This window comes from Bicyclus anynana, chromosome 6, assembly GCF_947172395.1.
Source record: "Bicyclus anynana chromosome 6, ilBicAnyn1.1, whole genome shotgun sequence".
Lineage (NCBI taxonomy): Eukaryota > Metazoa > Arthropoda > Insecta > Lepidoptera > Nymphalidae > Bicyclus > Bicyclus anynana.
The window spans coordinates 17,913,260-17,927,008 of NC_069088.1; the positions used below are offsets into that span (position 1 = coordinate 17,913,260).

Below are 13,749 nucleotides of genomic sequence, written 5' to 3' on the forward strand. Positions count from 1 at the left end.
AAGGATATACTGTTAAAGATATACTTTGTTGTAAGAAATAGTAAAAGGAGATTCTTGCCAATTTTTGTCTACAATAAACAAAGGTATCAATAAAATCTCGCGGAGGAGGATCCTAGTCGTGCCATCAGCGCACCTTGGCCTATGCTCCTATTTAAATGGTAATAATCGTAGCGCGGATGTCACGAATGGAATTCGAAATGTAATAAGTTTTTAATCTAGGTATATCTTCACGTTTACTATAACTTGGAGTGATGATTCTAATCGGACTTGTTCTATTAATACTAGCGAACGTCCGCAAATCCACCCACGCTTATTTTTTTAATATATTATTCTTCAGACTTGCCCCTACAAGATACAGGGCCCTTCCAAGGCACGCAACGCCACTGCTCTTGAGGCTGATGGCAGAGAGTTTGGTTTTGTTGTTGATTTTGATAAAAGGCAATGAATATTGCCTGCTGCATTAAATGCAATTGCATCATAATTACGAGTAGGTGTGATATGTGCTGAGAGAGGGGCTGGTATGTTTGGCCCTAGGGTGACCAAGACTACAAATCCGCCACTGCTCATTATTGAAATGGTCCCCTCGTTCCAGGTGGAGCAAGTGACGCCAGGGTTCAGCGACCGCTACCTGCGCCAGCCCGACCAGTTCGCGCACGAGCTGGAGCAGTACCACCGCTACATCCGCGCCGTCATACAGATCGCCGACAACGACACCGACGCCGAGAGCTTCGCCGACGACATCATCAGCTTCAGCACCAGCTTGGCTTTGGTAAGGACCAAGAGGACAAACCTACACCTAGGTATATTTTCAATTCTAAATACCGAGCCACGAATTGTATCTACCCATTGAACTACTTTCGCACCTAGTCCAACAGTCTTTACGACAAATTGGAGGAGAATAAGAATTTAAAAAATAAATGGATTATTCAAAATTATAATCAGCATAACAAATATACACTAGCGGGTCCAGTCAAGCTTCGTTTTGATAGTTACGCATACGCAAGTAACCAATCGCAAGTAAACTATCGGCGACAAACAGTTTCTAGCCGCTTATCTATAAGATCGTAACAGGTCGTACGATGCGCCTGCATCTGCCAAACTGAGATGTTATATTAGGTGTTATGCTTTGTGTGCTATCAGGTACACGAGGCATAACTTCATGGAGCAACCGTAATCTTTGTATGCAATTTTCTCTTAGGGAGTTCCTTCAAATATACTTCTTAGCTTATAATTATTATTTGTTTACAGATAATGACTCCAATCGAAGTTCGTCGCAGTGGCAATCACCTGTTTCATGAAGTGAGCGTGTCGCAACTCATCCAAGGCTCCGCTGGAGGGCCCGCCGAGTGGAATCAGGTGAAAAACATCACAATATTGACTCAGCAATTAAAAGTGAGCGTAGTAATGGGAAAGTCCAAGGAATAAAAAAAATTTTGCCACTTTCCCCAAAAGCTTAAAATCCTGTTTAGCAAAGCTATTTTGACGGCTAATTTCGAACTTTTTTTATCGGGTCTGGAAGAGAGTCATTACTCTGTCTGCTTTTCGCAGAAAGCAAAAGGACGGAAATGTACTAAACGGCTTCGAGAAAAAAATAGTATGGTTGTGCTTTTTTGCTTTATTGGCAAACGGCGTTGCTATATCTCCTGATATCAAACTACAAAATTATTGATAACTTTTTACCTAAAACTGTGCCCAGACAAAATTAAAAAAAATACAAATCCACTCATTTTATATTGCGCAACACTAACAATAAATTTTAAATGACAGCACAACTGGCAGAAGTACATCGACCTCGTGTTCGCTGACACGAGTATCACCCTGGACCAGCACCTCGATCGGGTCATCGTGATGGACCTGCCGTATCTGCAGAAACTGGCCACGCTGCTGGTGGAGACCAAGCCGGTCATTGTTGGTTAGTACTAGCATTGTACATTGGTATGGATGAATGCATGTTTGTTAGTCTTTCACGCAAAAACTACGAAACGGAATTTAGTAGCATATTAAAGTAGTAGTTGTTTACTTCTAGTTGAGCTCATCCACACTCCCGTTACAAATGCGTAGTTGAGTTTATTGTTACGCATTCTCACCTAAACCGATTTTATAAATTCTTTCACCAATGAAAAACTACAGTATCAGCAAGTAAGATCTTATCCCACGCGAACAGGATCTATACGCGGTCATATTTGTGAGGGTTTGGTATTTGGTTATGGTATACTCCATAGTACCAATTGTCTAAACCTATTCATAACTCTATTAAAAGGCTCAAGGCTTGGGCTATTATCGCAGCCACTCCTAACAGACTTTTCCTAGTTTGTAGGGCAACAGGAATATTGATCATATTTAAAGGATCATCATCATCATTATCATTAACAGCCGATGGACGTCCACTGTTGGACATAGACTTCTTGCATGGACTTCATAATACAACGACCACGAGAGGAAAATATTTGTGTAATTTATAATCGTTATATCATTGTTGGCACTGTATATTAATGATACTGATAATAGTAATAACTTGCTGACGCCCGCGACTTCGTCCGCGTGCAATTCAGTTTTTCACAAATCCCGCAGTAACTATGGATTTTTCCAGGATGAATGATGAGCCTATGTGTTAATCCGGGGTATTATCTATCTTCGTTTTAAATATAAGCCAAATTGGTTGAGTAGTTGCGGCGTTAAAGAGCAACAAACATCCAAACATACATCCACAAACTTTCGCGTTTATAATATTAGTAGGATCATAGATTTACGATTCGGTACAAGTAGATTGAATATTGAAAGTTTATAAAGCTGGAATGTGATTCGACTGCGTTCTTAATTTAATTTTTTGTTCTCGGCCAGTGTGCTGGCCACATATTCTTTAATTTAGTTGAATATTGTAAAGAACAATAATTCTTGCAAATAAATGATTATTATTATTATTATTATTATTAAAAAAAAAACTTTTGCTCTTATTTCTTCTGGGCCGTTTCCTCACTTGGCCATGTGATTGGCCGTTGTACGTGGAAAAATAAAACTTTTGCTCTATTTCCAGAGAAGTTCCTCTGGTGGAGTGTGTTCTCCACGGTAGCGCCGATGACTCTCAGCGCCTTCCGCGAGCTCGGCTTCGAGTTCTCGAAGGCAGTGTTCGGGCTGCAGCAGCGCACGCCGCGCTGGAAGAGCTGCACGGCCAACGTCAACGCCAACTTCGGCATGGCGCTGAGCTACCTCTACGTGAACAAACACTTTGACCAGACCTCGAGAAAGAAGGTGAAGCTTTTTGTTTTTATTTACCTAAAGAAGTTTAGTCCCATTCTGGTGAATTCAATCAAACGTTTAACTTTGTGTTTATTAGATTTAGCCAGTATCGACAAAAAGAAAACTTATCAAATCATCCTCATATAACTATAACTTGACTTGTGTCTGTCTGTGATTTCAAACTTGTGCGTAGATCACTTTTTACTCAACTAAAAAAGGAATAGGTACAGCTATTTTCCGCATAAAATATTTTTTGCGGAGTCAATCTACATTTTAATTTAATCGTAACAGCGCAGTAGGATATACCGCTCTCACTGCTGATCACGAGTCTCCTGTCAGAATGAGAAAGGCTAGGCCAATAGTCCACTACAATGGCCCAATGCGGATTGGCAGACTTCACACACGTAGAGAATTAAGAAAATACTCTGGTATGCAGGTTTCAGGTTTTTCTTCACCGTTATGCACATAACTGAAAATTTGGAGGTGGGCCGGATTCGAACCTACGCCCTCCGGAATCGGAGGCAAAGGTCATATCTATTGGCCTAACACTCTGGCTCTTAAGTCTGGCCTACTTTATTTTAGTATTTAGCTACAATTGGAACAGCGTGGTCCAAGTTCTATAGCTTTTCGCCTTGATCTGGCCCTGTGGACCTTTAGAATAGGCTGCTAATGATGATATAGGTAACTAAACAACTAAGAAAGAAATTTATTTTATAAGGACCACCAACAGCTGATACAGTGTAATCAATTATTAATTATTTACATATCTTGCGGTGATAGACATATGGCTGTATTGGTACCTACACCTCCGTGCCTCGGAGAGCACATAAATCCGTCGGTCCTGCGTCTAAGCTATTACCGGTCGTTTTGGTCTGGCGTCCCATCGAACTAAGTATGAGAGTGAGGCAAAAGCCTCACAACTGCCGCCGCGGCCGAAAAAAAATCAATTCGTTCGGAAGCTTATCATTATAAAGAAAGACATCTGCAATGGCAGGCGATAGAGATGATCGAAGACGTGCGCGACGCGTTCGCCGCCGCCGCCCGGCAGCTGCCGTGGATGGACGCCACCACGCGCGATACCACGCTGCGCAAGCTGCGCGCCATCCGCACCTTCGTCGGCTTCCCCTCCTGGCTGCTCACTCACCAGGACCTGGACAAGCACTACAAACACGTAAGTCCAGAGTCTTTACAATTCACAAATAAAGTAGAAAATTGGGTCGGCATTAGAATAAAGTCTCCTTCCTAGAAATAAGATGATGATATTAAAGGATATTGTGGAGGCTCATAATACCTCTACATCATGATTTTACCCGCTGAGACGGAGTTTTTTTTTTATTACGAAATTTTAGGTTACGTACGTAGTGTTAGATAAATACCTTAAAAATTCAAAATTTGGGCACCCCGACTCCAAGCAGTCTTGTTTGCCCTACCCCTAGAGAGCAGAAGCTCGCGAAGGAGGTCCTGAATGAAGCAAACCTATGAGGCCTACACAAGCACTTCCGTAAACGCTACAGAGGTCGAAAAGGTGAAGCTGAATGAAGGGGCGACGAAGCGAGTCTTCTGGCGTAGCCACGTAAAAATGCTTTCAGGACCACCCCACCCCCCCACCCCTCCCACCCAAAGCCCCTCGATCAAGGCGACCTCTTTCTAATTATTACCCCGAAAATTTCATTTATATTAACGACTAGCTACAGTTTTACAGTGCCGTCCAAATGGCCAGCGACCGTACTCGATGGAGGAGCATTGTATACCAAAAGATGACTCGCCATGGTGGTCACGATCCTCAGTCATGAGGGACCGACTGGAGAGAGAGAACGACTAGCAGACGCTACGCAGTTTCACCCGCGTAGTTCCCGTTTCCGTAGGAATACGGGGATAAAATAGCCTGTAACACTCGGGGATAGTGCAGCTTCAATAGTGAAAGGATTTTTCAAATCGGTTCAGTAGTTTCGGAGTCTATGCAATGCAAACAAACAATAAAATCTTTAGGGATCCGTTTGTAAGTTATTAAGCTAGTAAGAGCTAAGTTTTGTTTGAGTCAAGTCCTCACACTCTACCGACTAAACAATTGTTTATGGATATGTGAAAAAATTTACGAGAGTAAGATATAATTATAATTAAATTACAAAGAAAACTATAACAGCTTAGTATCAATTGTTATCTAAAGAGTAATAATCCACCATAAAACGTAATTGGAACTCAAAAGTTGCACACTATAGGTATTACAGCCCTACTCGACGTGGACTGTTAACCGACAAACAAATTAGAAATGAAGGTAGAAAACGCTTGTCAATTACGTCTATAAAGTAGTAAAAATACAATAAAACAATTTGGGGTTCCTTCCTTCCTTGCAATGTGAGGATGAATTTTTTATCGTCTATTCCATGGTGTGGGGTAGGTATCGGTTATTGTGCATTACATAAGGGATTAAAGTGCTAACTTAATCTACGGAACCCTACACTACGCGTGGCCCGACACGCCCTTGGCCGGTTTTATTATTATTATTTTTAATTTACAGGTAGAAGTAGTGGAAGGTAACTTATTTGCATCTTACCTGAAACTAACAAATGCAACGGTCAAGAAGTCTTTAGAAACTCTTCGAGAGAAGCCTGATCGAGATAGGTGAGTCGAAATTGACTGTTTGCGTTATTCTTTTCCTGCAATTGAGAGTTTTTTGGGCTTTTTTGGTGTTTTCATAATTATGTTCTACTGTATTGTACTATTATTTTCACATTCGTATAGAAAAACTTTTCATTTTCAGATGGGTGGCTACAGCGACGACTGTGAACGCATTTTATTCAGCAACACTGAATTCAGTCAGTAAGTATTTACAATACCTGTAAATGAACAATTACTAAAATAGTCTCGAGACATTCCTCATTATTTTTGTATTTTTTTTGCAGCATTCCCTGCTGGAATTTTGCAACCACCGTTTTATGGAAATGGAATTGAGTAAGTACCTACCTACCAACATTTTTAAAAACCATAAGAAACTACACTAAAAAAATTAAGGCCTTTCATACAAATTTGCGAGAGCCTTTAGACCTCTTTAATCCGGTCCTATCCCAAAATCCGTTGTTAGCAGATATCTATTAACTATTGAAGAAGAAATTAATTAGGCAGGTGGCCTAAGCGGTTTTCGAGATCACGCGATGAATTATAAAGATGCTCAGATTGTAAGTATTAGGAAACACTGAGTTTGGGAGAGAGTTTTATACCCTAGCCATGTTGACAAGAAACGAAGAAGCAAATCGTTTCGTACCAGTCCTAGGGATGCCAATGACTTAGGGATGGAAACCTCTCCGGTGTCTTGCAGGGCGATGGTAAAAAGGTGACGGTGGTACAAGCTCAAATAGGTCATGAGCACACTCTCCGAAATATATTTTGTAAAAACCTACCGAGAGGTGCCTGGTCCTGTGAAAAGTAAAGGAATAAGAAGTAGTTACCTATTCATTCTCACGTCTCCTCTGAAATTACCCACTTCAGCTATGTACACCCTTACTATACATAAATATAATTATAGCCGAAGAAATACGAGCTATACCTACTAAATACACAAATGAACATACAGATACCTATATCTAATGAAAAACAAAACATTTCAGAGCTATCAACTATGGTTCAATTGGAGCCATCATGGGACATGAAGTGACTCACGGGTTTGATGATCAAGGTAGGTTTAACTTTGAATAATTATATATCCTCACTAAACAGATGTTAAATGAGGGTAAGGATGAATGTTCTGTTATGTAATTGAAGAACCTAAGAAATATTTCATCCTTGACCTATTTATGTGATCCGTCGGTCCCGCTCATTATCATTCATGTCTGTAACTTGTTTGTTACAAAATCAACCAGTAGATACTAGTGGAGCTACAAAGAACCTCCGCCTCTATAAACTCCTCGGAATTCCAACTCCTCAGACGTCATATTCTGATCTAGGTATGGGAACGTTTTTGTATACGAGTACAAACGCAATCCAGCCATAGATTCTTTGGCAACCTAGTATCTGTTGTCTGTTCCCAGGTCGTCGCTACGACGAGCAGGGCAACCTGGCGCAGTGGTGGACGGCGGACACGCTGCAGCACTACCACACGCGCGTCAAGTGCATCGTCGACCAGTACAGCCAGTACACCCTGCCGCAGCTGCCCAACTACACGGTGCGTAGCATCTGTTCGCAGCTCGTCGCTACGACGAGCAGGGCAACCTGGCGCAGTGGTGGACGGCGGACACGCTGCAGCACTACCACACGCGCGTCAAGTGCATCGTCGACCAGTACAGCCAGTACACCCTGCCGCAGCTGCCCAACTACACGGTGCGTAGCATCTGTTCGCAGCTCGTCGCTACGACGAGCAGGGCAACCTCTTTTATAAAGACTTACTGTAGTTGTAAGATGTCAGAAAAAGAAAATTTTGTGAATGGAAATCGTGATACCTAGCTATATGTTGCCAGACAGGCAGGCAGAGCGCATAGGTAGCAAGGAGCTACATATGCTCGTTTTACTTCAATCGTGTGGTCTAAAGAACTCGGTTTTCTTACAAATTTCCTCATTGAATGTTCAGGTGCACGGCGTGAACACGCAGGGCGAGAACATCGCCGACAACGGCGGGCTGCGCGCGGCGCTCAGCGCCTACGAGCTGTATGCGGCGCGCCACCCCGCCGCGCGCCGCTCCGTGCTGCCCGGCCTGCCCGACTACACGCCCAAACAACTCTTCTACTTGGGCTTCGCACAGGTTATTTGCATTGTGTGACGTAGTAGACCGTTTTATCTCGCTTTGGTCAGGATTCCATGTCCAGCTACTATCTACATATTGGGTCAACACTGGCCCGTTCAATGTTCGGTGGTGTGGCTTTACGGGGGTTTCTACGCATCTACATGATGGCGACGTTAAGTGTTCATTTGTAGTTGAATCAATCATGGTTTCTTCAACTAGTATAGATTTAAGCTACCACCATACGTTGGCGCATAGCAATGGCAAAAGTGGCGTTGTTGATGCGCCAGCGTTGGCCCAATTTGGTAGTGGCTTTAGGTTTAGGCTTTAGGCTTTAGAAGAGATACTCAAACTCAATTCTCTTAGAGCCGCCACTGACATCCAAATGATTTTTAGCAGAAGTTGATAAAGATAATTATTTATTTATTTATTTATTTGTAACGCCAACAATGACAGCAGAAAACATTATATATAAGTGAGTTACAAAATTCTTGAACTACTGCAGCCATCTTTTACAGGCATTCACAACACTGCAATAATTATATTTCGGTAGGTATAATGACGCATAAAAACTCGTCTGAATTTCTAGATATGGTGCGGAAACTCAACAACTGGCGCCTTGAAATCCAAGATGGTGGAAGGTGTTCACAGTCCGAACAAAATCAGAGTGATCGGGACTCTCAGTAACAGCAAAGAGTTCTCCGAGGCGTGGAAGTGTCCCGTGGGGACGCCGATGAATCCCCCGCACAAGTGCGTGCTGTGGTAGACTTGTTGTGATCTTAGATGTAAGCCAACCAAAGACAAGACTCGATGTTACCGTTAAGTTACCATACCATAGTTGTAAGTTTAACCTTTATCAACGCGGTCCGAAGAGGAAGATTGCATAATAAGTAGATAGAGGCCTACAGAGGTTAAAGCGTGGGTAGTATGATAAAAAGATTTCTTTAGAATGCCTAAGTACAAGTCTTCATTTGTTATGCTTGCACAGAAGAGTGTCGAAATTCTCTGTAGTTCAGTTTTATATTAACGCAGAAAGCTAAAATGTATGTGGTACAACTACAAATTAGGGTACCTAATAAATGTTCAGGCGACTTAGAAACGGTTTATTTTTTGTTTATCAGCATCAAATGTTGTCAACTACCTATGGTGGAGAGCCGCGTTGCTTAAATTATGTTACAAATAGACAATTGCTAAGAGCCAGTGTGTATGTGACGAGAATGTTGAGACTTAATTACATTTATATGGATACGATTCATATTGTCAGTATTTAGGTAGGTAATAAATGAAATTTAACAAAACTAATGAAAAGTAAATGGTAGGTACGTAGGTAGTGTGTAGAAAAACATGACAAATACTTAACATAAAAAAAACACCGACCGAATTGAGAACCTCCTCCTTTTTGAAGTCGGTTAAAAATATTAAATAGCAAACGTTTCCGCAATGACCCAAAAGTTCTGTAAGTCATAGGTCGATAATAACTTAGACCGTTATTAATGGTCTAAGGATAATAACCGTCAAGGTTATTATCGACCTATGACTTACGGTCTATACGTAGCGGTCAGGAAGGGCCACCAAAGACCGGCGTGAACATTGAGTAAGAGCCTGCCACAACCAGAAAAACCTCATTTTATAAAAGCAGAAAGTTTGTCAGCCTACCATGGGGAAGTATGGTAGTCAAATATAGTTTGGACTGTGGTGGATTTAGAAGATAGCAAATTCCAAGGGTCCAGTGTAAAACGTTTTTTTATATTTTCCTCGGCATAAAATGAGAAATCAAGTCCCCAGTCGTCCGTCACTTGTGACGCGACAACGAATCACAAAACACCGTTAAAGGTTTTAACTTTATATTGATAATTACGTGTTAGGGTACTTAAGGACTGGCAAACTTTCAGCATACAGCCATTAAATGTGGAAGCTCTAGTTACAGTATTCATAAAATGTTGTACCTACACCTACAGTTCGTTTCATGTAGGATGGTGCGGGTGACAGTTCGTTTCACACTCGAAAGTTTACCGCGATTCACGATAATGGTACGTACTAAGAACGTCATACATCGTACCCATGATATCTGAAAAACAATAAAGTGGTATATCTGGTTGTAGGTTGTGTTATGTGAACAAGGGCTCACATCGTCCCGTCCCGTCCGAATGTGACGAAATCTATAATGAATAATATTTAAATCAAATATTATGAAAATTCCAAGAAACTAAGAATTATTGAATTACCAGTGTTGTGATACTTTTGCGTATGATCTAAAATATTTGCATTTATTTTCAAGTATGGATTAAGATTGTTCTAATATTTAATTAATATGTACTTAAGTAATTAGAAATGCTCAACAATCTGTTTACTAAATTATGACGTGATAAATTTGTATAATAGAAAAAATAGCAAATATCATCAAGTAATTTAAGTGATTAATACATACAAATTATTTATTTCGTAATAAAGAATACATTGAATAATTGTTTTTTATTGTTGGCCATTTTATCCTTACCTCTGTATCATATCCTACTCTTTGATTTATGCTAAGCGGTACGTTATTTGGTGCTCGAAATTAATATATTTTCTTCACAAGATATGTCTAAATATGTATGTACTAAACTTGAACTAAGCAATTGTTTTTTATAGAAAAATCCTTTTAAACTTATATTTAGAAAAAAGAAAAAAAAAGTTAAATATTCAGCTTAATTTATTTCTTTCTCATAAATTGGAATTTAAATACTGGTGCTGATTCTGCGGTGCCTTTAAGGATTTTCTTTGGTTTCATGCCCTTCGTGTTCTTCAGATGTCGCTTCAGCTCTATCTTCTGTTGCACTACCGTCAGCTGCTTCTCTCGCTCTATTCTCTTGGATAGCTCATTGTAACTCTTCTGTTTTATTTTCCTTGTTGAATTTATAACCTGTTAAAAATATAGATATAAGTCATCGAAAGTGGATGCACAATCAGCGACCAAAAAACTTCCCCACTCAAGGAGTGCCAAACACAACTTCTTGGCACTCAATTCAAGTAGTCACATTTGCAAATTCAACCTTAAATTCAATCCTTAAGGTTGAATTTGCTCTGAATTTTGGATTTCATTTATTATTGGACTATATTTAAAGGTATAATTTTCTTTACCAATAATTCTCAAACTGTCAAAGCAAAATTGGCCAGTTTTTAAGTGAAATTTTCTACATGATTGTGCATCCTTTTTATTATAAGAGGTCAATGATATAAGTACATCTATAAAGTCTGTTATACCTATCAATATAGCTTGTAGGAATCTACTATATAATCTTCATCTTCATCATTAAAAACCCATACATTGACTCACTGTTGAGAACGAGTCTCATCTCCGAATAAGAGGGGTTAGGCTAATATTCCACCACACTGGCCAAATGCTGATGGGCAGACTCATACACAGAGATAATTAAAGTTATGCAGGTTGTTCTTCCTTCACCATTTGAGACACATGGAATTGAAAAGTTTGAAGAACACACCCAGGATCAGAACTTAAGCCCCCAAGTCAACTAAAATAGGCTGACTGTCATGATAAATTAGAAGTATCAAGTCAAGAGGGTTATAATAGTTACCTCTTCTACTACTGGCAAAGTCATATTGTTGATGTCAGCAAGGCGAGGTCTGTTGGACTTCCTGTTGATGAGGGACAGATGTGTGTCCAGTCTTCTGGCCACGTCAAAGTTCTTCTCCTCTCCCTCCTCCACGTAGAATATGTGCGTGTTCGGTGTGGAATCTGCTACTTCTGTCATGTGTAGCTGAGACTGGATAAGACAAGTTATTTTACTATTTAACACTAAAATATTGTGATATACAATACAAGACATTACAAATAATTAAATTATGAGAGAACCATTTAATAATAATAATAATAATAATAATATGGTTTGAAAAACAAATTCTGTGCTACTTTGAGTTTCATTATTAATAACTCATGCTCGCTGTTGAGCACAAGTCCCCTCTTATGATTAGAGGGTTTAGACTTTAGTCCACCACATTGGCCAAACGCGGAACACATAGAGGATTAAGAAAATTCTCCGTTTGAGACCAAATCAACTCAAACTCCGTTTGAGTTAAATTTAATTTCACCTAAAATGAAATAATTTTTTGTAGTATTGAAAACATATTATTATATACATGTGTTTAAAATTAGTTATTATTCATATTACTACTATCAACTATTGAAATTGTTAAATATCTGAACTCTTTACAACACCTAAATAGAAACAGGTTAATTATGCTATTTATAATGCTAAAACTGCAGAACAAATTTGGATGAAATTTGGATCAGAGATAGATTATAGGCTGCTACAGCATAAAGGCTATTTTTTCTCTTAAAATTGCCATAGAAATCAAATCTATATAGATGACACCACAGACCACAGCTAGTTACCTGCAGTCTCTGTATTTTCCTGGTCTCAATGGTGCGCTTCATGTTGACATACTTGAGGTCCTGCGTCTGCATCAGCTTCACTTGCTGAGGAGTGTGCTCGTCTTCTTTCTCCAGCTCATGATGCACCTGAAATACATTAATTGAACATAGCAAAATTATAGCAAGTGTCAACTACACAAAGGTAAAGAGAAAAAGACATGTTTTCGACAGACATAAATCTCTTTTTGTTGTGTTAGTCCCAACACAACAAAAAAGTAATATTATTAATTTTGCTGCTATTAAGTGACATTTGTTGTTCTTTTCTCGAGATATGTCATGGTACAGAGACCTACTGTTTTATGATCACATTTTTAAGACTACTTCTTGGGTGTTACACTTCCATTAAGCAGATAGCTTCGTCACAACCAGATTGTTTAAATTGAATTGTTACAAATGAATGGAAAAATTAAAAGTTGAGAATTCAATTTGAATCCTGAACATAAGTATAAGATTAGAAGAAGCAAAGGAAAGATGTACTTAAGTATGTACATGTGAAAAGTCTCTACAAACCCCTAGAGAAGTGAGGTCTGATAATATGTATGCATTAAGTTGAAACATTTTAATTTGAAAATGGAAACATTGGGATCAGAAGATGGTAAAATAAAGACCTCATACCAGAAAGAGCAATGTTGGTGGACAACCCGAGTACTAAGTACACTGATAACATTAAACATGTTATAGGACTGTTGTTTGGAAATCTCAAAATAAAGATGTATGTCCAGCAGAGAACATCCATTGGCTAATATGATGATGAAGTTGAATCAATGCATTTAACTATTTAATTAATATTTGTTTATTGTAAACGAAACTATGACTACAAAAACTACATAATTTTCTTGAAGATATCGAACACAATTCTAAAATTTAAATGAACGTACCCCATCTTTAACTCTCGAGTTAATCATATGAAAGTAGAACTCATCGGGATTTTTGTCCAACGTCCTCTTCCGCAGCAGCTTGAGGGTGTTACCCTTGTGATGATAATCATTAGCCCGTGACTTGTAGTCCTTCTTTTTTTCTAACAACCCCAAGTGTTTCCTGGACTCCGGCTGGTGTCTTTCTTTGTGAGTCTTTTGGTTGGCCTTCGCTGCCTTCTTCCAAGACGACATTTTGTTTGTTGTTAAATATAACCGTCTTCAATATTTGTATTAAATATTACTGCTTTGATGCTGTTTTTATTAAAAAAATATAAATTGTTTGTAAATGTAGAATGTTGATTTCAACATGCAAATGTCAATGTCAAAAACACATGCATGGCTACCACAAACAAACCACTTACAAAACGTATCTGTCACGTAAATTGCTTGTGTCACAGAAGAACAACTTTGAATCAAGGATTCCAAAGAGCATAGATTTACGAGTCGGTACA

The 13,749-nt window shown here is 39.3% G+C and overlaps 2 protein-coding genes across 4 annotated transcripts in view; one reads left to right on the forward strand and one right to left on the reverse strand.

Moving 5' to 3' along the window:
- LOC112050214 (neprilysin-4) overlaps window positions 1–10,413 on the forward strand; it is a 62,302-nt gene extending 51,889 nt beyond the window's left edge. For 2 of the 3 annotated variants that reach the window (XM_052882184.1, XM_052882185.1), the window contains 11 exons: window positions 593–769; window positions 1,249–1,356; window positions 1,768–1,912; window positions 3,035–3,249; window positions 4,232–4,408; window positions 5,756–5,859; window positions 5,999–6,057; window positions 6,141–6,189; window positions 6,843–6,910; window positions 7,263–7,551; window positions 7,799–7,952. In XM_052882184.1, the coding sequence (XP_052738144.1) occupies window positions 593–769; window positions 1,249–1,356; window positions 1,768–1,912; window positions 3,035–3,249; window positions 4,232–4,408; window positions 5,756–5,859; window positions 5,999–6,057; window positions 6,141–6,189; window positions 6,843–6,910; window positions 7,263–7,551; window positions 7,799–7,811 (1,404 nt within the window). In that variant the 3' untranslated portion in view covers window positions 7,812–7,952. Of the gene's footprint in view, window positions 1–592; window positions 770–1,248; window positions 1,357–1,767; window positions 1,913–3,034; window positions 3,250–4,231; window positions 4,409–5,755; window positions 5,860–5,998; window positions 6,058–6,140; window positions 6,190–6,842; window positions 6,911–7,262; window positions 7,552–7,798; window positions 7,970–8,537 lie in introns of those variants that run through there. The other variant, XM_052882186.1, reaches the window with a different exon arrangement.
- Window positions 10,414–10,622: 209 nt separating this feature from the next.
- Window positions 10,623–13,634, reverse strand: LOC112050217 (probable U3 small nucleolar RNA-associated protein 11). Its single transcript, XM_024088423.2, has 4 exons — window positions 13,259–13,634; window positions 12,342–12,467; window positions 11,524–11,712; window positions 10,623–10,850 (listed from the first exon to the last, which is right to left on the reverse strand). Exons 1-4 carry the CDS (start codon window positions 13,487–13,489, stop codon window positions 10,641–10,643), a joined length of 756 nt encoding a protein of 251 aa, XP_023944191.2. The 5' UTR covers window positions 13,490–13,634; the 3' UTR covers window positions 10,623–10,640.
- Between the last annotated feature and the right edge of the window lie 115 nt (window positions 13,635–13,749).

Coding starts and splice junctions, on each gene's coding strand:
- LOC112050217 (XM_024088423.2), bottom strand. CDS start 13,489: ATGTCGTCTTGGAAGAAGGCAGCGAAGGCCAACCAAAAGACTCACAAA. Junction 12,468..13,258: donor ACTCGAGAGTTAAAGATGGG/GTACGTTCATTT, acceptor AATGTATTTCAG/GTGCATCATGAGCTGGAGAA. Junction 11,713..12,341: donor GGAAAATACAGAGACTGCAG/GTAACTAGCTGT, acceptor TGTCTTATCCAG/TCTCAGCTACACATGACAGA.